Genomic DNA, 27341 nt, shown 5'->3' on the forward strand with positions numbered 1-27341 from the left:
CTTTGGAACATTGCCAAATAATGCTGGGATAACATGAATCATCAGCTTTTGCACAAATTTGTGGAATCCATGCCAGCTTCAGTGCACATTGCCATTAAAGCAATTCTGAAATTAATGTAATTTTTTCAAAGATTCAACTTTTCACTCAATTTGTTATGCTGATAATATAATTAGTAATGGAAAAGTTTGTATTATATTAGAAAAGAATGCAAAATAGAAGCAGTATCAGACTTCTGGACCCCATTGTATATGTACTGAACACGAGACTATGGTGAAAAACAACATCTGATTTGTATCAGTATGTGTTCAGAATGTGCAGAGTTCTTTCTGTTTTGTTTCTTTATACAATATCTTTAATAGCAGAAAACAAAAACAAAGTAATTATATCATAACAGGGAAACGATTTCCATTTGGCAGTACAGTTAGCATGTGGTGGCTAGATGGCATACAGACATTACCAGTGTGACAGAATAGACAATTTGATATTGAATCTAAATGAGATGCTATCAAACAACATCTTAATTGGAAAATTCAAGTGGAACAGCAGTGGGGCACTTTGGAATAGACGCCCTTCCAAGGGGCACCACTCAGTAATGTCCCCCTCGAAATTGTTCCACTATCCTACCTATGTAAATATAAGAGCTGTCAAACGATTAAAAAACAAACACCTAGATATTCAGAGGGTTTTCTGTGATTAATCACAAAAATGAAACTCTAATTAAAGGGTATGAATTACATTATTAATAAAAGTATTAAAAACAAATATTTTAGTTGATGTTGCGCATTCAGAGATGCTCTTCTGCACACCACTGTTGCAATTTGTGGTTTGTTGTATTACTGTCCCCTTCCTGTCAGCTTGAATCAGTCTGACCTTTCTCCTCTGACCTCTCTCATTAACAAGGTGCTTTCCCTCCAGAACCGCTGCTCACTGGTGGTTTTTAGTTTTTTGCACTTTGCTCTGTAAATTCTAGAGACTGTTGTGTGTGAAAATCCTGGGAGCATTTTCTGAGATACCCTGTCTGGCATTCCACTCATGTATCATTCCACTGTCACAATCATTCCACTGTCACAATCACTTGTTCCTATTCGGATGTGTGGCCTGAACAACAACTGAACCTTTTCACCATGTCTGCATGCATTGAGTTGCTGCCAGATTTGAGCAAATTATTTATTTACATTAACATCAGCTGGTGTACAGGTCTACCAAATAAAGTCACTGTGTATATTGAAAGGAACATCATACCTGTGGTGAAATATGTTGCTGCATCTTTGATGGTTTAGGGTTGTTTTGGCCTACTGGTCCTGGGGCTCTTGTTATGATCAATGGAATTATAGATTCCAGCATGTACCAACACATTTGGAAGAAAAATGCAGAAAGCCCAACTTAACCACAAATCCTGGTCTGTTCTGAAAGGTAACCCTTGTATCAGAATTATGAAAAATATGAAACAAAGTAACAGAAGCTCAAACAGTGGAAGTGTACCTTTCTTTCTCCCCTAACAAATGCTTGTAGCTGTGTCTGTTTGGCTTAGAAGCACAATGGAGCCACTGTCACAACGTTTGACAAATCCTGTTTAAAATATCACCAAAAATGAGCATTCAAAAATGAGCATTTTTTTTCTAGGCAACATCCTGGTAACCAACTGATATTATGAGTCTTATGAGGTAAAAATATATATACTGTATACTGCATGCTAAGTTCTTCTAGAAAAAAGTGTGCTGAAATGGTCCTGAAAAAAGTTTGCTTGCTTCCCCCCTGCCTCCCACCCTCCCGCGACCTCTAAATCTCTGACAGCAGCAGGTGTGGAAGATTGTATAACATAACTGCAATAACTACAATAATAACATATAGTTTGCTAATCCATTGATTGAGGTCCATTGATTGAAGTTTTCAGCAAATACCCCACCCCTATCAACATGCCAAACACATCCAACCATTGCACATGCCATTTATTATTCAAAAACAGTCCTACTGCGTAGTTATATGTGCAGTGAATAATACGAAAAATATTTTGAGTTTGTATTTAAATGCCACCCCAAAGGTTATAAAATAAGGATGGCATCGTAAAATAGTTTACACAGACAGAACCATGAGTTTTAACATTTTCAAGCAATATATCCTGTGATCAGATTGAAAATTTTACCACAAAAAAATAAGAAATTGATGCATTCTGACCAACTTAACGGGTTAAATGTCTTGACAAGAAATTGGAACAATCATTATTCACAAAGCAGTTTGAACTCTTCACTCCAGCAGGAGGTATAGACACCTTGCGGTGAAAGGAAGGTATCATCAGAGAATATACCAGTTGTAAGAAGATTGAGGTGTGTATGTGGGGGATCACTGTACTTTACATTAAAGTGCTGTCCCTGCACTGTTGAACCTAAAGCTCCAGTACCAGGACTCTTCAGATTTGGTGACTTAAAAAGGAGCTGCTTATCCACAACCAGAACACCTTGTCCATAATATGAGGAAAAACATATGTTATACACTCGTCTATTTTACTGAACTGACAATTCATCTCATTTTAAACCCAGCAGGAGATGAAACTATTGGGGCTCATGTTTTGAGATGGTTGAACTCATGCAGTTTTTTCCCTTAGGCTGTGAGTGGGTATGCTTGTGCGTGTACTGTTGAGGGTAGGGGAAATCATCAATTAGTAAACAGTGAGAATTTCTCTGGCTCATGCATTTTGAGTCTGGTCTCACACCAATTCGATGACAGGTGACCACTGAAATTGGCCTCTGTGTTCTGAAATCTGAACATCCGCCCCTAGTGGTTGAAGTTAGCAGTACATTCTAATTCGCCAACCAAAACTGAGGCACTCCAAAACGTCTCTATGCTCAATTAATATTGTTAGCGTTACATCATAACCCTAACCCTAACCTCTGTTGCTACAATTCTTTTTCCATTTGCCCACGGATTATGTGTAAATACATCTATTATTTAATATATCTATTCATACTTGTAAATCTATTATATTTCTTACCATCGCTCTTTGCCATTTGCCCACGGATTATGGGTAAATACATCTATTATTTAATATATCTGTTCATATTTAAAATCTATTATATTTATTATTGCAATTGCAGAATGTTGTCGTGGGGTGGCGCTTATTCAGGTATACTTGAACCAATTTCCAAGGCATAACAAATCCGTGCAAGATCATGTTGTGCATTTCAGTAGTATTTTCTGAGATGTATGAACACTTGCCTTACCCAGAAATGTGAATAATGTAATGTATCTATTTAATGTGGCAAATGCATTCCCCTGTTTTTACACAGCACTTTGGTCACATTTCTTTTTGGGGTATTTAAAAGAAAAATAAATCAGTAAAATAAATAAGACATGGCTGTCCTCTGATCTGTTGATATACTTACACTGGAACATTAGACACTGTTCGTCTTGAGATCAGAAGAGCTAATCCCACATCTTTGACACTTTTATTTTTCTATGATTTTATTTTTCAATATGCATGGGAAGCCATACCCTAACCTCTCCCTGATTTTTACCATTTTTAACATGGGCTGATCTAGATTAGATCCCTTCTTCAGAGTCAATGTAGTACTAAATTGCAGCTATTTCAAGGAGCATGCATGTTTTAGACTATTCCATTTTTTCAGTTCCTGTAAGATCAGTGCATATGAACAGCAATTGAAGACCTCTGTGGGAAATATTGATGATGACATCAGAGGATTTACATACTATAAAGAATGCACTGTTGACTAGTGTGCAGTGGTCAGACCATTGGGCATGATGGCTCAATCTTACTCACAGCTGTGAGAGGTATTGCATGGAATGATGGGGTTTAACACTAGGAGCGCTGTAGCTGATCATTTGACAGATGCTGACATCTAGCCACATTTAGAAATGAATCACAAACAGGTAAAGGAATCAGCTTTGTTCACTACATATTGCCTCAGTAACACACCAGTCCTCTGGACATGTTTCCAGGCGCCCATGACAAAAAGGTGTCCAAAAAAAGTTAAAATGGTAAAAATAAGAAAAGGAACTTTAACCCCATAAGCTATTCAGGCTGGAGTGGGTTTATTTGCATTCATTCCGTTTTTTTCATGGTGTTATCTTCAATCAATATGGTCACAGGATATAGTGTAGCATTAAGCATTAAAAACTCACAGTTCTATCTGTATAAACTATTTTATCATATCTTTCCTTCAGCGAAAAGGAAAGGTATCCTTATTTTGTAACATGTCGGATGGCAAAACAAAGTGGGGGGGGCCTTACCTTCTCTGCATTTTGGAAATCCTCAGACGAAATGAATCAGGGTAAATTTGGTCCAGGGAACCAAATCCATAATAGCTTCTAATTCCAGAAACGTGCCAACTAGGAGAAACATCAATATGTTGTCCATTGTTTACTTTGTGTATAGGCCCTCTGGAACACAATCAGCCCAGCTTCAGGATTCACTGACCAGTAAAGAAGTTGCATCATATAGTCAATATCCCTCTCTGTGCACAACAACTACAGTATAACTTTTGCATACAACCAACCACCAGGAGTGTTATTACAGAGACTACTGCGTAGCATTTTAACAAAATTCCATTTCCAACGGTTTATGGTTTGTTAGGCTTATATAAAACAACACGTTTTTTTCACTGGCGAAAACAAACAGCAAGTTTTTCAGCATGCACACTGAGACTGTTAGCTCTGGAAAGTTATCTCGCCTAAAAAGGTGGATGACAAAAATTAGTCTCAATAGAAGACTCTGCCTTTGGATGTATTGGAAGAAATCACTCCTCTAAGTGGGGCGGACTGTGAAAAGGCCTTGGACCCCACACTAGAGGGAATTTTCACTGATTTGACCCAATTCTATATTGGTTAGCATCTAATTACGTTCTCAATGCATTTTATTATTATTCAATATTCTTATAAATAAGATGCGGGCCAGCATTTGAATAATACATTGCATGCAAAATTGTGGGATGTTTTCAGTGGACCTCAATCAATATATTAGTGTTCTCAATGTTATTATTTTAATTATCGTAGTTATTCTTTTAAAATATCCAGGACCTACTGCTGCCATAGGGGAGAGCAAGGAGAGGGGATTTGAGATGGATAGGTAGGGGGAGGGTCACAGGAAGGGGGAATTTTCAGAAACATTTCAGGAAAAATCTTCCTGGATAATTTTAGGATACAATACAATAGTGTTTTACACATCATAACACACATAATATAATTTTGATACCATGTGTCCTTTTGGCATCTCCAAATGGCCTTTTTGGAAACCCGCCTAGACATACTGTAGCTTAGAAAAAGCAATGCAGAATGCTCATTTGTGGTGATATTGTCATCAAAGGGGATTCTTTCTTAGTTTTGGCTTGTGGCTACTGTATTTCTAAGCCCATCAGACACAATCACAAGCATGTGGCTCCATTCAAATATAGAAACGTTTCAATCAGAGAAAAATACCTTCCAAGTCCACTGTCTTTGAGCTTGTTACTTTGTTGCAGTAATATTTTGTGTAATTCTGACTCTTGGGAAACAAATCTCCAAGGATTCTTCCTGTAAAGGGTTCATAGTAACAATTTTATTTTGGGCTTGTGATTTTAAAGCTTGTGTTAAGAAAAGGGGGGTGATACTCAGTGGCATTTTCTCCCAGAAGCCAGGCTTCCCCTATCATCCCAACTATTATTGTCACTTAATTTTCTTTTTCTCATTCAATCTAGTGTACTGTAATTATTCTGCTGTAAATGGTTGGCATTTATATAGCACCTTTACCCAAAGCACTGTACAATTGATGCTTCTCATTCACACATTCATACACACATTCACAGCGATTGGCTGCCATGCAAGGCACCAACCAGCTCGTCAGGAGCATTTGGGGGTTAGGTGTCTTGCTCAGGGACACTTCGACACACCCAGGGTAGGATATAACTAACAACCTTCTGACTGCCAGACGGCCGCTCTTACTGCCTGAGCCAATGTCGCCCAGATGTCTGTGTCTGTGGCACTTCTCAATGTCATTGAGTTTCATTAAATTGGTGAAACTGCTGAATTGCAACGTGGGGCCAATGTTTGTCAAGAGTGTATTGCAGTCTCTCAGCAGGGTTGACAGTCCCCATGTAAAGTCTATGGAGGGGAACAACTAGTGTACACAAATTCAGTGTTGAATAATGTGTGGTTCATTGTATTCCATTACCATATAGCCAATTTGGACATGGTAGGCGAAATCGCAAGACTTGATTGAATGATTTGTGAAAGAGTTTTGTTGTATTCACCAACTGCTTATTTGTACTTGAAATCTGAGTATGTTAGCGCCAACTTCGTATAACAGTACATGAGCTACATGTTCATTTATGTGGTAGAGGTTGAGTATGAGACGTTTCTGGGCTAAATCCCTTACTGGCATTTGGGGTACATGAAAACAAACATATGGGGCACAACATAACACCTCTCTCCACAACTCCTTAAACAAGTAGTGACCGAAAGTGAATAAAAATCTGTTTATCAGTGAATTATGTGGGGTAACCCTGACAATGTTTTATTTCCAGAGGACCTGTTTTTTCCCTGGCATCTCCCCATTTGTTCCCCATGCCACTGGTGATAATTAAGGGCTTAAATAAATATAAGCCAATGACAGTACACAGTAATAATTACAATTGAATAAAAAATAGTTTTGTTTCATGGCGAGGGAAATGAAGTGGCAAATAAATTAAAGCATTAGCGACAAGTAGTGAAGTGAATTCAAGTGACAAAATCAAATTAGCCTTAACTTGCTCGCCAAGCTTAGCTATAGATCAACCAAGATCAGGGAAATTAACAGAAATAAAAGGAAGTGAGTGAGGCAGTATTCCTTTAAAATCTGCTTTCACTTTCTACCTTTTTTAAAAACAAAGTCACAGGTTAGCACCAACATGGAAGAGGCTAAGGTAACCATTAGCCCCAGTGCCGTTAGAAGCAGCAGCAGTTGCACTACAGCCACCTTCACATCACAGATTGGCTCGCTGCCTGGAATTCCACAGATCTGGGCTGGTGAGTAGGAGGATGGTCCTCCAACACCACCTCCGGTGTACATTAACGTCTTCTCCGTCGTGGAACCAGTAAAGTATGATCTGTAATCTGGCTAGTCTGACTAGCCCAAATGCATTTTCAGAGTGACATGCAAATACTGTAGGAACTTCAGTGTTTGGAAATAGCCAAAATGTCATACTTTTGGACAGTCTATAGACTAATTACTATCCAGTCTCATGCAAATACGTACTTCTAAACACATCGTTCCACATGTCCACTCGGGGTGCTAAAGGGAAGCTTAGACTTTAACTGAGGGGAGGCACGTTTTCTTGGGAGAGGGAGTTGCCCATTCCGATGGTTTAGAGCCGTTGTTTAATCTAGTGGTTAGTATGTCAGTTTCTCCCGTTTCTGATATCAGTTTGTGATCTCAGTTCAAAAACCTATTTTACAAATCAGACTGCTTGGCATAAATACAACAAACTATATTAAATTGAAACTAAAGAAGCAGGAGGATCTGCGGTTTTTAATCTTACATCCTGTTTTGATATTCGCGCAACCACCACATGACACTAGTCTACCTAATACATTAAAATGAGGAGTTTGGAGGATTTCAAAATGCTCATAATGTTACATTCCTTAAATTACCACCCCTAGTGGACATTTCATTTTAAAACTGCAGCAAAGTGTACCTGTGAGAACGTAGTCGTTGTTCTGCAAAAAAGTGCTGAAAGGTATATATACTGTATGCCATAAGACTGGGCTGTCTAATTAGCTTTTTATTTTTTGTTGCGTCTTGCTCTCAATCACACAGCAGGCTTCCCAGGAGCTGGTCATCTGGAGGTAAAGTTGCTATTGACTTGTTAGCTATGTTTACCGTAGCCAATAGCATGGAAAACAAGTTCAACTTGTGACATTTTTTAGGCTGAAAAAATATTTCTGCTTTTTGACCTGGGTGAACAGACCATTCAGATTTCTAAATTCTAGGTTTTTTCTTTCCATAGACCGCATTTATTCAAACAAATATATTTAATATTGTATTCAAACGTATTTATTCATAATGTCTGCCCTTCCCTGTCCTCTTTTTTGAAATCCAATTGCCCTAGTTTTGACAACATTTCTTACAAAGTTAATGTAAGCCTCCTCTAACCCTGGCCGGTGACCAGGGTTAGAGGAGGCCATCCCTGCATGCCAGCATTGCAAGTATTTCAAAATTACTTTTAGAAAATAGTTAAAACACTGTGTTATCCATAAGAGCGGTTGCTCCCGATGAGCTGATTGGTACCTTGGCATGGCAGCCTACAGTCATTGGTGAGTGAGTGTGAGTGTATCTGTGAATGGGTGAATTGAAATTGTAAAGTGCTTTGGATAAAGGGGCTATATAAATGCAGTCCATTTACCATTTGCCATGATTTCAACCTATTTTCAATGATTTTGCTCACAACAATTATAGTACTGTATAGAACTGTATAATTTCATGTTCATGGTTATGATTTGTTACTGAGTTAACTGGTTAAATCAGCTAACCTAGGTGTCTAGTTATCTTAGCTTTTGAGTCAGTTGCTATTTAATCTGCAATTTGCTATAGATAATGTACAGTAACTTAGCAATTTAGCAAGTAGCTACATAACTATCGAGCTAGGTAATATTGGCACTTATAACCATAGATATGCAGATATACATATACTTAGGCTGATGAGATAAGAAGGGAGACTGTAATAATGGATGGGTTGAGGGGGATTACAATTGCCGACCAGGTGGGGAGTTGGGAGTTGTGATCACGGATGTGGAGGCTAACTACCAGCGGAGAATACTTTTGTAGCATATTTTTCAGCCAGTAAGATTTAAGCATGTATCACATGGATGTTGTGTTCACTTTTTTCACATTACTTTCACAAAGGCTGGACCAATATGTCCAGCAAGAGGCTGAGCTGGATGGTGGACAGCTGGATCAAAAACTGTGTATGTCCAGCACCAAATGACATCTGGCCACCCAACATAGACAATACGCAAATTATGAATTAATTCCCTATAAGGAGTAATATAACCATAAACATTAACGACACCCTTTTCACATTAGACTATGACAGGTTGCCAAGTGAGCAAGCTGATAGTAGGATACCCGGTTGTTCACACGAGGACAAAGTACAAAAAAGATTCAAAACACTCACAAGCCATTGCTTAAAATCTAATGTCAGCCTGTTTTTTTGATTGATTTTCATTGAATATTCCCCCAAGCTCTGTTGGTGAAGCCAGACATCCTCAGACAAAATCTCAGGGCATCGCTCTCGCCTCAATCGATAGCTTGTGGGGATGTTTTCTATTTTTGAAACACTATGTTCTTAAAAGTATATCAGTCGTATATTGGAATTCCGGCAGCAGTAATTAAGTTGAGTCATCCTCAACAGAACTATGGAATGGGGAAATAAAAATGTGAAATGTGAGACCTTCCCCCTGATGAAGACACTGAAGATTTTCCTTCCTGTCTATTGCAAATACAAAAGCCTTTTACAAAAAACTCAGGTGTATTCAACAGTACAATTGTGTGTTCTACAAGGTAAATGACTCTGTTTGAAATGTTGGGTGTTTTGGATCAAACCCACATTCCAAAATAGCTGGCTATGTAATGTCTGCCTGGGCTGGGAATGGTTGTAACACAGAATTTAATTTGTTGCAGTATATCGTTTATTCTTTTATTATTTTTTAGAAATATAACTGTCTTGCTTTTACATTTATATTTGTAAAATATATTTGAAGTTTTAAAATGTTGATGTTAGAAAAAGGCCATTTTATATTTTATGTTTAAGAATAAAAGTTTTTATTGTTAATTTTCTTTATTGAAAAGAAAGTACTTTAGGCCTATTCTGACATTTTGACAAATTCTTGTGTGAATCTCATAGTGTGGGTAAGATTTAATGTTAAAATGTTAAAGAGGTTGAAAATCGTTTGACTGGAATGCAAGGATTATAAGATGTTATTTAACAAATGCTGCAGCAAAGCTTTATCTATCGATTACCTAATGAGGATTTATCTACTGCCAGACAAGTTGATTTCAAACTATTGCAACAGAATTCAGGCCTAATTGCACAATCAAATTTTAGGTTGGAACTCAAATATCACCATCAATCTAAGCTTAATATCAAATATGTTTTCTCTTTCACAAGATCGGGAGAACCTGCCCCCTTCCTCACTCAAGAGGCCACTCAGCTACTTGGACATACAGTACCCTTGTAAGCTTCCATTAGCAGTCCTAGTGCTTTGCTGACCAGCACCATCAGGCAACTGCAACTGGTCCAGAATGTCGCTACCCTCTGGTCTTCAACCTGCTGAAATGCACTCGTGCCATTCCACTTTTAAACACCCTGTACCTGGCTTCTGGTGACTGCCCATATTCAATTCAGATCTCTCACACTGGCATAACAAGCTGCAAGTAGTATTTCCCTTTCAGATAATGCCCTGTCAGACAGTGCTTACACCACACACTCCAAACTAGACCTCTTTGTTCAGCCTGTCTCTTTGTGCACCCAGCCAAGCCCTGACTCTTCTGTGCTCCCTGCTCTGCCTGTGGAAAGATCAACAAGGGAGATTCGCTAGCCTTTTCTCCAAAAAATGGAAAAACTCACTTTCAAACTACTCCTCAATGTTTATAACAAAAATTGAACCATCCTCCCCCTATCTCATTGCCCTTGAGGCATAAACCTTGCTACTGGGAATTTGTGTTGTAATTTCCAGCTCCTGTACTGTTTGCTGACCATGGGCTTGTGACATAAAAGTTGCTGGTTTGATTCTGAGGTTGGACACTGCCATTGTACCTTTGAGCAAGGTACTTAATCTGAATTGCGTCTTTGTACTGCAGGTATCCAGCTTATATACCTGCAATGGAAGACTGGCTAAATAACCAAATCGTAATTATTAGAATTTTCCATCTGAGTCTGGCTAGAGTAAAAAATTGCACAGATTGATCTCAGAAATATGGCATGGCTTGGCCCTCTTCCACTAAGCAGTCATTAAACAGAAATAAACTGGACAACAATGGTGGCCACAAGAGTGACTGTGTAGTGCCCTTCAGCCACAGGAAATGTAGCTAGACTGTCTTTTCAGTGGGAGCCTGTCATTTCTGTACCACATTCCCTGTGGCCATAGAACTATGTCAGTTATCATCCTGTTAATAATAAGCTGAACAACCATCTCAAAAATCAATGTTGTCTACATAATATTTCATTTTTATGGATTGTTGTCTCCAGGTATTCATAAGTATCACTGTCCCTTTTCACCCACACATAAATAAATAAGCATATATTTCTTTATCTGATTAATTTTATAAGAAAATGCAGTACGGTTCATATAGACTTTTTTCATTTTTTTAAATTTCATTTTCTTTTTTCTTGCACAATTTATTGTATGATTGTTTGCTTTTGAATTGTTTGCCTGTATTGCTTTTTTGCTGACTTTATGCCATGTTATTGGTTTAAGCCTGCCTAGAGACCACATATAGAATTATGTTCTCTATCAACTAAATTCTGTAAATAAATAAAACAATACCCATTTCAATGTAAAAACAATTATCTAATCACACACCTGTCCAATAATTTAATATGGATTTGCATTGCTGTCTATTACAGATGGCAGTTCCAAGGATGGAAAATAAGTAGCCGGTTTTCTTACTTTGTTTTCGAGGTGTCTGAACATAATTATATTACAATCAATTGGAACGAAAACAAATACCTGCATCCGCATTCACATTTTAATGTATCACTCATGTTCATTGTTTTATGTTAAGCTGACATTTTGGTGTCATTTATTTTAAAAACTTTGGTCCATTCTGAAATGTGTGTACAAAATACAATATTATATTCATCCTATGAATACATCCCTGGTACAGCATCACCCTAGCTTAATGGCAGAAAACCATCTGAAAATCTCCTGCAGTAGTATAATATTCTACAATACTCAATGGTGTACCATCCTCTTGGCCCCTGTTTAGTGTAAATATATGAATATGCATGGTGTTTCCCCTTGTAGCAAATGGGAAAAAATATGAATAATTTAAATTTGTGCAAACCCAGGACAAAACAACTGATGTGCCCCTGAGCAGGGAAGACATTGTAGCTGGGAAACCCACCTCATGAGAGATAGTAACACACTGACTCCTGAAAGCACTCTACTGCTATTCAGATAATAACTGTTCCTTAACCAGGTACATCATTTCATGTTAAAATCAAAAGGTTTACCACGCAGTTTAGTGATGCTTTTACGATGATTACACATGTCAGTGTTTAAATATCTGGTTCTGAAAAATGTCAATATTCATCAATATGAGCTACTGCAGTTACGCACAATAGTATTATTATTTGCTTATTATTCTCACATTTTCTTTGAACAAACGTGTAATTAGATGGCAAAAATCCAATAAGAGCATACCGTATGTAAGGTGTTGAAATAGAATGTACTGTCATGATACTCTGAAATATTCTGAATAACAATCAAATATGAACAATCCTGGGAGATTTTCTTCAGAGAAGCTACTTACAATAAGCCACCCGGTGCATATACACTCAGTGAGCACTTTATTAGGTATTTATTCAACGTATTTTTTTTTACTTCTACTGCTGTAGCCTATCCACTTAGAGGTTTGACGTGTTGTGTGTTTAGAGATGCTCTTATCCATACCACTATACCAGTCTGGGCATTCTACACTGATGTCTCTCATTAAACAAGGTGTTTCTGTCTACAGAACTGCTGCTCACTGGATTTTTTTAGTTTTTTTGCACCATTCTTTGCAACTCTGGAAACTAGTGTGCGTGAAAATCCCAGGCGATCAAAGGAGATACTCAAACCACCCTGTCTGCCACCAACAATCATTCTACTGTCAAACATCCCCACTGTCACTTAGATTAAATTTCCCCATTCTGGTGGTTGATGTGAACATTAACAAAAGCTCCTGAACTGTATCCATATAATTGTATGCATTGCACTGCTGCCACACAAATGTCTGATTAGATAATTACATGAATAAGTAGGCGTAGTAAAGTAAAAATGTTCCTAATAAAGTGCTCGGTGAGTGTACATTGCCCAATTTTCAGAGACACTGGCGCTCACCTTGCTTCATTTGACAAAGGCTTTCCTTTAAGAATGATCTGTGCTGTGTCCCTTTATCACAGAGGATGTGATCCCACAGTGTATGATCAATATTGTGTAGTTATAGCGATAAATAAATAAATAAATTACTACATACCTGCTGCTTAGGGGTATGGGAGCTAATTTACTGCAGATTTGAGCACATTCAGGGACTTAGGAGGTAGTCAGAAGTTTACTGCCAAGTCTTTCTTCCTTGTGAAACACTGGTGCACACCCATTAATCAAGCATGGCCATTTTCCCTCCAGAACTATCCCTACTTGCACTTTCACAAACTTCCAGGCTACTTTTACAGTATCTGATTATGTGGTTTGATACCTGCACATTTTTTAATATAAAAAAGAAAAATATCAGATACATGATCTTCCCCGAAAGCATATACACATCTAATTTTGTATCCCTGTGACTCACTAATAAAACAATGATGCTGAGCTGACTTGAGCTCACTTGAGAAAACTGCGCATTCTGTATTCCAAACCAAACAAATTATTTTCATAGTTTTCGCAAACGTGGCGTGTGAATGTTCTCTTTTCTGTGACAAACGCCAATCACACTCACAAATTAGTCTGATGACTGCATTCATCGATGGCATAGGAACGAATTGAAAAACAAAAAAGCAAGATGTGGTGCCTTCAAAATCAGGGAATCAAAACAACCAAACGTTCAAGAGAGCAACTTGAGAATAAATAAAAATCAAGGAATAAAAGTCAACATTGAAAATAAAGACATGCAAGTCTTAAACCACCGTGGAAAATACCTTCATCTTCGTCACCATCGTTATCAGACAAATCCTCGCCCTGTTTTTTGGCATGGGCCCCTACATTTGGGAAAAGGGAAGACACAAAAGAACACAAGAAAATTCAAAATAGCATGACTGATAACAAAAGGGGGGGAAGAGAAGAAATCCCAAAAGACAGCAAGATACAGTACTGCAGCCTCAAATTACATCGCACCACAAGAGTGAAAACGCAGTCACAGTAAGTCACTCTGTTTTGACATAAAAGTGCACAAAGTAATTTCTATTAAAATGAACATATTTACTGTATATACCGCGACAGAAACTAACCTATTCAGTAAAACAACATACTGAATATAATTGCACCAGCCCATAACATGAAAATATTTTTACCTTTATACAGTTTATGTACATTATATTACACAGATGAAAAATGCTGTACTGGCATTATACATGGACTTTTAATACACTCGTTTACCTTGGGGTGCTTTGTATGTGCAAGTGTTAATTACAGTAAACATACACTATTCATTAAATGCCACATTAGATAAGCTCTCAGGGTTCAGAATAATGTTACATTTTCTTCACTACAGAAGCTGAAAAGCATATATTGTAGCAAACCTTAAACCCAGCACAGCAAGTTTAATTATTATTTCTATTAAATTATACCCATGGTGTATAGAAACAGTTTTGATAAAGAAGACCAATTATTTTTTGTGACCTCACAAGTTCATAAAATATGTTTCCATTAATTTAAGTCATCTGAGTAACTCAGTTTATGTCAGCATAGAAAAAGGAAAACATTAAACATTAATATAAAAAATACCTTTCTCAGAAATTAACCCCACTCTTCCAAAAAGAAAAACAAACAACAAAAAAAAACAAATGTGATCTTTAAAGAATATTCAAAATATCGGAAGTTAAATATTCATATGAACTAAAGTTTGAAACATTTAATTTCCTCATGAATGCTTGTATAGTATAGATATAGAGAAGAATCATATGAGCATGTTAACATTTGAAAATGGCATCAGTTAATGATGGTAAAACTTTTTCATTTGAGTGCCTTCTGTATTCATTTGGATGATGAATGACTTCATCAACATTACAGATACCCATTGGAATGCTTTTTATGAAAAAATGATACATCTGATTCTGAAACCTTTACTCAACCAGGCCACACTACCTTCCTTCAATGTGCACACACACAGACATACACACACACATACATACATGTGCATATATACGGCATTTCAGTAACTGTTTGAGCCTTGTCAATAACACTGGCAATTCCTAAATGTGGAACTGCAGCAGAGAGGCCTGGGACAGCTAGCATGTGTGCTAATTCGCGGTGAGCTGCACTGTCATTTCATATTAATTTAAACTTGGATTTGTATTACATGTTGTTGTTTTAATCGAAACTGTTCATATACAATATCTGCCAACACTCTGAATCACAAACTATCAGTGACAGTTTCAAATAATATAAAATTTCACATGACAACACACATTTTCAGAAGTAGCGACTGCTGACAATATAAAAGATAATACAGTGCCCAAAACTTTTTATTGTATTCATGTCCAAATTTTTCATTGTTGTTTCCAGACAACAAAACAAATTGAATGGCCTTATTTAACCAATCAGTTTGAAATAAATACTACAACTATGGGAAAATAATCTTTGTTACATAAGGGATGTGAAACATTTACATTTATAAGAAGCAGCAAGCATCAAAAGGAAAGTCAAACTGAGTGAATGTTTGTGTGTGGGTCTATTTTGCCTTTGGATGTGTTTTTGTGTGTGACTTACAGCACTATTGTTTTTCTCAGTACTGTATTTATTTATTTATCCATTCACCCATCTATTTATTCATTTACTTTTTCTTGCATTGATCCCAAGAACTGCCCACAGTACTTTTTGACCTTTAAACCCCACTTTGTTATAAAGGTTGATACCTACTATATGATGTTTCTGCCCACTGCAGAGGAGAGAGAGGCTGTGGGCCATTGGGCACAGAGCTAGTATTTTTGGGTGGAGAGGGGTTTGGAGTCTTGGGAGTCTATGGAGGCCACGCCAAGTGGGTTTTGGTTCCGAATTATGAAAGGAGAGGGAGCCATTATATTCCTTTATGCCAAAGGTATACTGTAAAATGCAAGCTTCCAGCAAGAAGGGACATTTCTAGAGGATGAAAATTCATGAGCGCATGTTGAGGGATGGGAGGAGGGATTAACTTTTACAGATACTTTAGTGTGGGGTTTGAATGCATACTATGCAGGATTTTCAACTTGAAAACAAAAAAGCTCAGGCATTACTGTGATACACTGGCAACCTGTGTCTGTTTACTTTTGCCAAACACCTTGCTTATCTGCTTTATTATTCAAAAAAACTGATCGGGCGTGGACCACTTCACAGTTGGCTACAACAGCGGTGAGCTGGGTTTGTAGGAGATTACCCTTTTAACATTCATTAGCTGCTGCGTTATAAGCTAACTAAATTCAGTTTTGTATGGCAGCTGGCTGTCCGTAACAGCTGGGTCCTACTGCAAAGTACTAACGTGACTGCTTATCTTTTCAGGAGATTCTATCAGCATATTTCCTCTTGTAGGTAGAGAGCTGATGCATAAATCAAAAAGACTCAAGATGCTTGATGTGACAAAGAAATGATACGTTAGTGAGTATGCGTGCTTATGTTACAGAATTGTGCTGGCAGGCTAACAGTTAGAACAGACAGAAATCCACTGGTGTTAGCAGCAGTAGCTAGTGTCACCACTAGCTACCTTTTAGCTAAAATTAGCGGACTAAATACAAACAAGAGTAATGTCAGTAAAATAGCTAGCTAAATGGCCTGTGTTTTATTTTGTGTTTTTATTATCAATAAAAATAAACGTGGGTGGTTGTTTTGAATTACTCAACAAAATTCTAAAGTCATTCTATGGAAAATAAAATACTTGCATGGAACCGAGGTTACTATAGAGTAGCCAGGGCCTTTCTGTGTTGAGTTTGCATGCTCTTCCCGTACCTGCGTGGGTTTCCTCCCACAATACAAAGGCCTGCAAATCAGGCTACTTGTGGGGTGGTCATTAACAGGGCATGCTAAAAAAAAGCATGCATGCTCAGTCAACCTACTCTGTATAAATATAGGCTAACCCCTTAACTTGCACCGGCCAATTTTTGGGAAGGAGACGGATTTTTTACATTCATTCCTATTTTCACAGAGCAATTTTAAATCAATATGGTCACAGCATATACCATTTTAAAGTGATAAAACTCATGGTTCTATCTGTGTAAACTATTTTACAATGCCATTACTTTAGCATCAACAGCTCCTTATTTTGTAACATGTGAAATAATGTGAAATAATCCTTATTTTGTAACAGAGAAGTGCATTTTTTCCACTAGGTGCGTGTAGTTGTTGAAGACCTCCAGAGAGCTTAAGTATTGTTTCTGTTTTTTGCGTGTGAGCATTAGGTATTAAGGAAACCTAGTTAGTTTATCAGCTGTTGTAGATTTGTTAGTCAAATTGCCGTGTTGGTTAGACCAGGTGTGTTGCATTTTGGTATTAGTTAGCGAATCAGGGTAATGTTGGCGCCCTTTTCATGACATGAGTGAACCAAATCCATAATACTTAATAATTCCAAAAACATGCTAACTCTAACATCAATTGAATGCCCATTTAATTAGAATAGCCCATTGCATACATGTACAAAAGTACTTGTACATAGGATTGCGATTACCTAGGTTTTGTACTGGCTCACAGTCAGTGCAATTACAAGGTTTTGTGGCCAGTCCCAGTAATACCGTCGCACGCTATAGACAACGCCCCTCTCCACGAGCAATCACCAGCAGTATAACTATTGATCACTGTACAGTCAATTAGGAGTATGGTATTAGAGTGACAACTGAATAGCATTTAACTAATGAGATTACGTTTCCAATGGTGTATTGTTTGTTCGGCTAGCATAAAAAAACTAAGTTTTTTTGCCGGTGTAATCATTTTCCTTTCTTTTTTTTGTATGTAAATAATTAAATTGTTCTGAGGACAGTGAAAACGCATTTGACTACACACTAGAGGGCATTTCTAGTGACTAAACCCCATTTTATATTGGTGAACTTCCAAATACATTCTCAAAATGGTTTATTATTATTCTGTACGCATCTAAAGAAGGAGCAGGCCTGCTTTTGAATAAAAAATACCATGTGCAATTGTGGGTATGTCTTTGACTTGTCGTTAGGGTTTGGGTATTTGATCTTCAATCAATGGACTTCAATCAAAACATTAGTATAAAAATAGTTATTATTGTAATTATTATCTTCTGGACCTGCTGCTGCCAGGTGGGGACACAGCGATGAGTATCTGTATCCACTGAAATCCCAAAAAATCCTTTCAGTGAGAAAAACAGCTTCCACTCCCACAGTGTTTGAGCATTTCAGTGTTTGAGTAATTCTAGATTGGCGAAACAAACATCCAAGGGTTACCTTTCAGAGGGACCAGGATTGTGCCTGTAGTCAAAAGGGTTCAAGAGTAGTAACCATTTAATTTGTCATTTTCAAGTGTGTATTAAGGTTAATAATAATAATAACTTCCTATGCAGGTTGTAAAGGCTGTTTAGTTCCGTTTTGGTTTGTCCATTGTCTATCCTTCCTTGCAGAGCACCTGTTAACTTTTCTTGTTGCACATCACAAATTTAGTCTGGAAATACCTCCTTCAAGGGAAGGGAATTTGTTAAAGTACAATTTAACCAAGCCCTTATGCAGTAGGGAAGCCGTGGAAACCATGAAATGTTCAGCATTGACCCACAGACAGAATCTCTTTTAAACACTGTAAAATACACAGAATTCATCTATGTGAACAGTGGCTGTGTTCACTGAATATAAAGTATGCTTGATTCAGAGGGAAAATGACTCAGAGTGGCAATAAGATGCCAAAGTTAAATAATAGGTCAAATGAGTCAAGAGGTTTTTAAATATGCTTCAAGGGGCACACGCATCAGCTCTTCCTAGTATCTTCAGTATCTAAAATGCCTACAAATTGTTTGCAAGGAGCAGTGACATAGGTTGTTTTCTTTAACCACGCCCCCAGAGGCCTAATCCCCCCCACCTCCTGCAGTCAGCTCTCTGTGTTAGAGTGTTGCTAGCGTAAATGAAGACTTGAGCTTGGAGGAAACCACTCTCCCCCTCCATCACCAGAGCAAGAGCCAGGGAGCTCTATTAGACCGTTGAAGCTCGATATTCGTGTTGCATTCGTGTTGTCCTGCAATTATGTCTATCCATCCATCCATTATCTTAACCCGCTTATCCTGAACAGGGTCGCAGGGGGGCTGGAGCCTATCCCAGCATACATTGGGCGAAGGGCAGGAATACACCCTGGACAGGTCACCAGTCCGTCACAGGGCACACACACCACTCATACCTATGGGCAATTTAGACTCTCCAATCAGCCTAACCTGTATGTCTTTGGACTGTGGGAGGAAACCGGAGTACCCGGAGGAAACCCACGCAGACACGGGGAGAACATGCAAACTCCGCACAGAGAGGCCCCTGCCGACGGGGATTCAAACCCAGGACCTCCTTGCTGTGAGGCGGCAGTGCTACCCACTGCACCATCTGTGCCGCCACAATTACGTCCAGGATATGGAAATATAAAGAGTGCTTTCCCGGAAACATCATCTTCATTAATAGAATGAAATATGACCTGAAGTGCGTTTTATTTATTATTACAAACAGTATAATTACTGTCAGTCATTTCGATGTATTTCAGAGTCGCAATTCTCCGCTGCATGACAACGAAAGAAAACGATCCTAAAATACAATGATATTTAAGCATTTAAAGTAAACATACAATGGACATTGGCTTGAAATAACTTCAATCATTTTTTGTTAGTTTGTTTACGTTGTTGATTGTGAATAAACCAAGAATAAGAACACTGATGCGACATGTTCATATCACTCACAAATACGTGCTAATCTATTTTTGGTTTTCTACCGTGTTGAAGTTCCGTGACCCTGCCACTTCCCTACCCACATGCTCGATCCTTAACAGAGGCTTGTGAGCAGTGTCACGGGGCTTATAACAGCCTATGATACAGCACCCCTGATTGAGTGAGTGAGTGAATACCTGCACTGACCTTTCTGTCCCAGGTCGGCTACACTTCATGAAAAAAGCTACATATCGGAAAGGGAGGGATATAAAGCAAGGATAACGGAAAAGGAGAGAATTCAATCGCGAATCAGAGGGAGCAGGTTTGAAGAGCAAAATTAATAACTCACAACTAACTAATTTAAAAGATCAACAGGTCTTATTAGGTGCCAAAAGGCTTGTGGGCGTTCAATATCTGAAAGTACATTCAACTGAAAGATCATTGTATGCTCCTGTCATCCACTTCTACTTTCTCTGACATTGAAAATGTTATTCCAATGTATTCCTATCCGTCCATTTTGAACAGAGGCACGGTTAACAAACAGCTTACAGAGGACACATCAGAAGAATGACTGAAAATACCACAAAGAAGGTTAAGGAGACTGTAATCCTTTGCTAAAGGACAGCCAAAACTCACAAAGACTCAGCTGCCCAAGCATAAAATGTCTTGAAGCCAATTTTATTATTGTTTTTTTTTTTACGAGGAGAAAAAGGACAGCTCTTACACAGTGATGCAGCAGCTACGTATCAATCAAATAAAGCCCCCCTCCATTTGTTCTTTCATCACAAGCAAGACTAAGGAAATGGGATACAGCAAGTGCGCAAGCTGACAGGCAAATAAAAATGGCTCTATCACAAAGTGAAAGCCTCTTTCCAAACCGCAGCTCCCAGACTCCACGCACAACCGCAGGCTGAGGTACATGTGCCAGCAGTTTCATAGGTAATAACCTCAAGACTACTTTGGAAAACAACAGAATAAAAGTCACTACTTTTTTTGTTGTTGTTTTTTACAAAAGCTGACTTCTGTCTGAGATAAAACTGCTCGATAATTGGCAATCTATAGTAGCAAAAATGTAATCAAGAAAGCGGAGTCTTAATATGCCTCTCAAGTACCCCAGAGGAACACTTTTCCTGCTTTCCTCTGTCAGCTGATTTCATTTCTCTCCAGTTTTGCTAAGCAGAACTGCAACAGTCTCAATCTTAATTGTATTATCAGGTAAAATCAAGGATACATTACATTACATTTGTTATTTAAACTCAGAGCTCGGAGTAGAATGTGAAACCTTTCTGTGGATAAGACCTTGTTTTTTTCATATGAAGCATGAGCCTCAACTGGCTGCAGCTAGCTGTCACTACCATTGCCATCCATGGCATGTTGTACAAAACAGCTCTGTATTGAAAACAGGGGACCCTGTCTTTGTTCCCTACCCACTTAATAGGGGTACAGCTTGTTTGCGGTCTGGCTGCAGCTCTTTGGTGCACTACTTCTCCTCTCGCCAGCAGTCCCAGCACCAGCCAGTGCTGGACACACTCAGCTGTCTAAAGCCATTTCCACACTACTTAGACAGTGCCTAACACAGACTGCGATGGCAAAGTGCTTTTCCTGGCTCGGGCACAAAGAAGTGATTCCCGTTAAAAATGTGGCCACATTTTGAGTTTAATTGAACAATCTGTCCTGTTTTTGTCATACGAGGCATTGCAGGGACACAAGATTTTATGGGCCCTAGTTTAAGGAGGCGAACAGAGTTGGCAAACACCAGTGCTAGCACAGATAAAAAATGACAGAATTGGAAAACTGTTAAAAGAGCATTCTTCAAGATGGAATTGTTTGCTTTCGTGTCACCGTACATAAAACGCATCTTGGATCTTCAAGCAACTAAGCGACCCTCTGTGAAATGGGCACTGCTATTAACTTATTGATCGGCCTATATACACATTCCTTGCATTAGTGCACACATTTTAATGTTTCAATTGTTCTAAATTGTTCATGTGCTCTGGAATATAATTTTTTACCTTCAAAATTATAACCCAAAACATTTGTTGAGCAAGCATATTTGATCAGTTCATTTGTACAAATATCTATTACTGCAGATCTATCTGCAAACGAATTAATCTCTATTGCTCTTATCATCATCCTTATTAATTACGTATTCACGTGTAGTCAGTACGTATTACAGATTGCGTAAAGAGCAGCTTGTCTATGTCATACATTTGCTATACATTTGCAAAACAAAACCACTCAAAATGACTGATCCAGCCCCCATTTACTCCCACTCCAAAATATGAAATCCAAATGGATTTGTGCTCACACCACATCATTTCTGCATCAATATAGGGCCCTACATATCAGCACATTTAAAAATATATTATTCCATCTCAGTCAGCTGCAGGCAAGAATTCCCTTTAGGAACAGGCTGCATTTATTGAGGAGCACTGTATGGGAACAGTATGAGATTATCAGTGCAGTCACACTACTCCCACCCAATTTAATTCTACACATCATAGATGTGATTTTATTTCCCCAGGAACAGCATAAATCGTATCTGAATTGAAGTGTAATAAGAGCAAAGTGGGAATATCCCATGATTAACCACCACACTTTCCACTCTGATTGTGCATTTGTGTCCACTGAATAAAATACTGGTAACCTGATGCTCAACTCACATCCTGTATTCATGGTGTTGTTCGCAAAAATATACTGAATGCCCTCCATTTGACAGGACAGATTTTGGATCTTTTTAAATTTTTTATTGCACATGCTGAAACTGCCAATGACTTTTAATAGCGTAATGGAACTGGATTAATAAACAAAAGGTTTGAGTTAAAATCCCATGACCCTGTCTCATTGGTATTTTGTGTCAATTGGAACAGTAAATATCTAACTCTATGAATAGATGGTGTGTAAATACACTGTATACGCCTCTACTTGTCATATTGAATTTGGGCCACTGCAATGAAAATAAATAAATAAATATGCTATGCCATTGCACCGTACCAAAAACAAACCTTCTCATTTTTGTGCATTCTACATTGTTTTGTAGCTGCAGATTGGATTGTAAATAACACTTTATAGATCTTATGGAAGCATTCCAAATGAGGTTCCAAATTCATATCACTACAGTGAGATGATCAGTCCAACGAAAATCAATTCTTATTCACATAGAATCATATGTTTAGTCTGTGCCTTGAGTCTCAAAGCATTTTCATCTCCTATTGTCAGCACAGTAAAATATGAATAATGAATTCATCAAATTAACTGACCCATCTGAATGGAACGGCAAAGGTAAATTACACTAGAGATTGGACGAAAATCACCTATCACCTTCTAAACAAAGCCAGGAATAACGTGGAAACCAGATGCTATCTGAGTAAAATGAAACACACTCCTTTTTGATGAGCTTCAGGATGATGGAAGAAAATGAAGCGGACCCTCTTTCCAGATAACCAAGGAATCCAAGCATTTATGATGCTTTTTAAAATGCATGATACTAAAGCTAACTCGAGTGTCCCTAAATTAAATTGAATAAATACATCTAAATTAAATATATGCAGTTTCTATACATATATAAGTGGATAAAGAAGCTGCAATACCAGCCATAATGCAAGGATCAACACACCATTTCTTCTCGTCATTTTCCCTGCTGTTGGCGTAGGCGGGGTGAAATCCAGTTTTTAGTTAAGAGCGGTTTTGGAAATACGTAGAATAATTCTTATTTAACTTCTAACGGTGATTTAAAATGGTATTGGAAAATGGAGTCTTGAACTGCTGTGCACTAATGAGCCCAACTAGCAACACTCTAATATAATATCTGATAACTAATTCAAAAGAACAATCAATGTTCAGATTACAATTATTGTAATTTTGTATAATTGTATTTTAAAAGGGAGTCACATGCACTCTAGACATAGAAAACAGCTTTTTAGCTTTTAATCTGCTGGTGAACTGTTGGAAGTTGGAACTAAATTAAACTGGGACTGAAAGCATTATGGGTGTTATACAGTTGAAAAATATTTAAACTAACCACAGTGTCCTTTACCAATCTGTAGGTAAAGTTTTAATACTATGGTGTTTAATGTGATAAAGGGAAACCACAGAACATGAACGCTCCACACAGAAAGGGCCCTGGCTAGATTTGAACCTGGGACCACCTTGCCGGAGGACAATTACTACCCACTGGAGGACCATGCTAACAAGGAGCATTGTCATTGGCAAAAGAAAATCTGAAAAATTAACCATTGAAAATGGTAGCCAATTTATGAATTGGGTGATCCATAGGGATCAGGATTGTATGGAAAAAAAGGTTTCTTGCTATTTCTAACCACTTTTTGAGTGCTTATATGACATGCAAATGTTCAAGTTATTTGGTTATTAGGCTGAAGGGTTATGGTGATTTCATTTCATCTCTGTAAAAGCACCACCTTTTGACCCAGTAGAACCAAACTATATAAGCAACCTTGGTTTATTTTGGCAAAGACGTCTATCCAGTTTTGAATCCAAGTTTGCTTTCAGACGTTATTTGCATTAATGAGATAAGGCACGCCCACATACATTTTCATTGGCTGTTTATTCAGCCAAATTGTAACTTGTACCTGTACCTGGTGTGAAGTTGCTTGCTCTCAGTAGGAAATACACCAAACCTCCTGCATGTTTGATAAATTACTGTAGTGCCCAGTATTGGCCAAGTGTAAGTTAGCACAGACTGACCACTAGTACCCATGGACCAAATCTCAAGATGATTGAACCTTTTTAAGTCCATCTAATATGATGAAGGGAACCCACACAGATACCTGCAAAACATGCAAAATGCACACAGAAAGGGCCCTGGCTGGATTAAAACCCAGAACCTTCTTTCCCAGAGGCAATTGCGCTAACCACTGGTGCACCACACCGGCAGAGCTGTTCAACATTTTTGAAGAAGCTTGGTCTCCGGAGGCAGTACCCAAATATTCATGCAAATTGGTACATTTTTGTAGGAGAAGAAGCATTTGAAGCGCTTTTCGAGAAATGCAAATTTGCTGAAATCTAATATGGGGGACATGGTGGGTCATTGAAGCGCATTTTTTTCTCCAGGCACAGACACATATGATTAAAGCTTATGACAGTAGTCCAAACACAGTGAGAAAGACATGTGTTGAAGCATTCAGAAGAATGATATATTACCGTTTGCCTATTGGCAAATTATCACCAAGTTTTTAATGACTGCTGAATTTTGATTGGCTGATCGTGGCCATATTTTTTCCAGATATGACTATATAAATGTACATCCAATTTGGGGTTGACATAAAGCAAGCAACGTTTAAATTTGATTGGTAAAGGAGGTGTTTAAGGCATTTTATTTATATTCCTCTTACAGTGCCACCTTTTGGTATAACTAAATAAAATAATGGCCACGCCCACAACAATTAATTGATAAAATAACTTTTTTGGGGATTAGTCCCAGCATGTGAAATTTGGTGAATATTAAATTAAATGTGTAGAAGAAGCAAAGCATTTTTTTTTTTTTTCTTGTTTTTCTTTTTGTAAATAGTGGAAAATGCAGATGCAAAAAGAAATCGGGAATGTATTTTGTTTGGCATAAGTCAAGGAATCTGGGAAAAAATAATTTAGTTTCTTGACCAAACGGTTCTGGAGTTATGGAACCTAGCTCTACATTTTACAATTTTTGCTGCCCATTCAGTTTTAGCTATATATATATATAGATATATAATTTTAAAAATTAAAAGCCATAGGGTTCTAGCACCCTAATAATGCAGAAACAAGCATTTGAGCATTAAGCGAACGTTAAGCAACATGTTTAAAGTGGAAATCCCCCACACCAAAAATGTATTTACCTGAATAACTGCACTTGAATAATCAGTATTTTTGCATAGATGTTTTGCATATAAATTATGGTGGAATTCACCACCTGATGAAGTAGTATTAAAAAAGAACTGCAAAGTAAAACATGGATCATCTGCCTGTAAGACGTTCAGTTTGTTTATTACTGTCTTCATATAAAAAGCTGGATAAGGCAGCAGTCATACCTCTTTAAAGTAAAATCAACTCTCATACAAAATTATAATTTATATTTTAACACAAAATATCTGTGCAACCAACTCCTAATCACCCAGTTCTGAAGTATGATTATGAATGTTATCTAGCAAAACCTCCAACACATATATATACATACTGAAACTGAACATTAGCATTGGTGGCGGTTTCACTATGAAAAAATACATTTCACAGTACTTGCTTGTACATCCATGCTTTAACAGTTTATAAAAACACATTGATCAATGATTTCCTTTCAAAACATGATGTCCATACCATAACGGGGTGGCCTGTAGTGTAGTGGTTAAGGTAAACGACTGGGACACGCAAGGTTGGTGGTTCTTATCCTGGTCAGTGTAGCCACAATAAGATCCGCACAGCCATTGGGCCCTTGAGCAAGGCCCTTAACCCCACATTGCTCCTGGAGAGGATTGTCTCCTGCTTAGTCTAATCAACTGTCTGTTGCTCTGGATAAGAGCGTCTGCCAAATGCCAATAATGTAATGTAATGTAATAACACATATGTTTTGATGATTTCAAATATAAACATTGTGATATCTATCACAGCGTATATTTTGGCTTACCTATTGAGCAACTGCATATTCACCTAAAATACTTCAATAATCAATTCAATTCAGCTGTGTTGAAATTATGAAACTGGCCCAGAGATGCAGCATCTTTCATCAAACATGACTACCTAAATAAATCTAGTCTTCTTCCACATTGTATCATCTTTTTTCCAAGTTCTCTGACTACCAGCTCCATGAGTAGTCATGGAAACAAGAATCCTGTATTCAAAGGCTCAAGCTAATTGCCTCACTTATGCCCTGGTCACATTTGGAACAGAAATAATATCCATAAACATAAAATGTTTGAATACCGTCGCCAGAGAATGCTATCATTCGACACAACTGTCAATTAAATCCCTTTTTGGGCACCCTGTTTCAACTGGGAAAGCAAGCAGAGTGCCACAAAAGACAGAGATAATTAATAACAAAGGATAATTTGATAATGTGCCCTCAAACTGAACAGTTAGCAACACACTGGTCCCTCTAGGTTTTAGCATGCCTTCGAACTACTGTAATCTGTCCAGACTGAACTAACAACTACTAACCACTAATTACTGGGAGATTGCCTATTGTTCCTTACATTTCCTTTTTGTCTAAGCATCTTGCTGCAAGATTTATTTTTATAACATACACTTTGAGTTTTTCCTCTCCTAATGTTAAATCATACACCTTCTATTTGATTAAAACAATTATAGGATTGCTTCCTTTTCTAAACAATTCTTTATTCGTTGCCAGTACTTCCCATATAATTAAACACGGGAAATGACAATTATCAGGGGGAATATGATTGTTTAACTTAAATGTCCAAATATCCATCGCATATGTGAATATACACTTTTTCAAAGCTAATGCTACTTCATGTAAAAATATCTGCTTTAACGGTTATCATTTTCCTCCTGTGTTGTTTAAGTGCCTGTGCAAACTGAATCGGGGGGGAAGGAGCTGGACGGGTATTTTGGCCCACAGTAGGATTTTAATGGTCT

The 27341-nt window shown here is 37.8% G+C and overlaps 1 protein-coding gene across 6 annotated transcripts in view; it reads right to left on the minus strand.

Annotated features, from left to right (window-relative positions):
* The window catches only part of nlgn3a (neuroligin 3a), a 155874-nt gene that overhangs the window by 118007 nt on the left and 10526 nt on the right, over nucleotides 1-27341 (minus strand). The window contains exons 2-3 of one of the 6 annotated variants that reach the window (XM_061234740.1): nucleotides 10461-10482; nucleotides 4776-4786 (exon numbers count right to left, since the gene is read on the minus strand). The exons of 2 other annotated variants lie outside the window; for them this stretch is intronic. In XM_061234740.1, the coding sequence (XP_061090724.1) occupies nucleotides 4776-4786; nucleotides 10461-10482 (33 nt within the window). Of the gene's footprint in view, nucleotides 1-4775; nucleotides 4787-10460; nucleotides 10483-12204; nucleotides 12219-13851; nucleotides 13924-27341 lie in introns of all 6 variants that reach the window. 3 more of the 6 variants (XM_061234737.1, XM_061234736.1, XM_061234739.1) reach the window with 3 other exon arrangements.

This window comes from Conger conger, chromosome 3 (genome assembly GCF_963514075.1).
Source record: "Conger conger chromosome 3, fConCon1.1, whole genome shotgun sequence".
In the NCBI taxonomy this organism is placed as follows: Eukaryota; Metazoa; Chordata; class Actinopteri; order Anguilliformes; family Congridae; genus Conger; species Conger conger.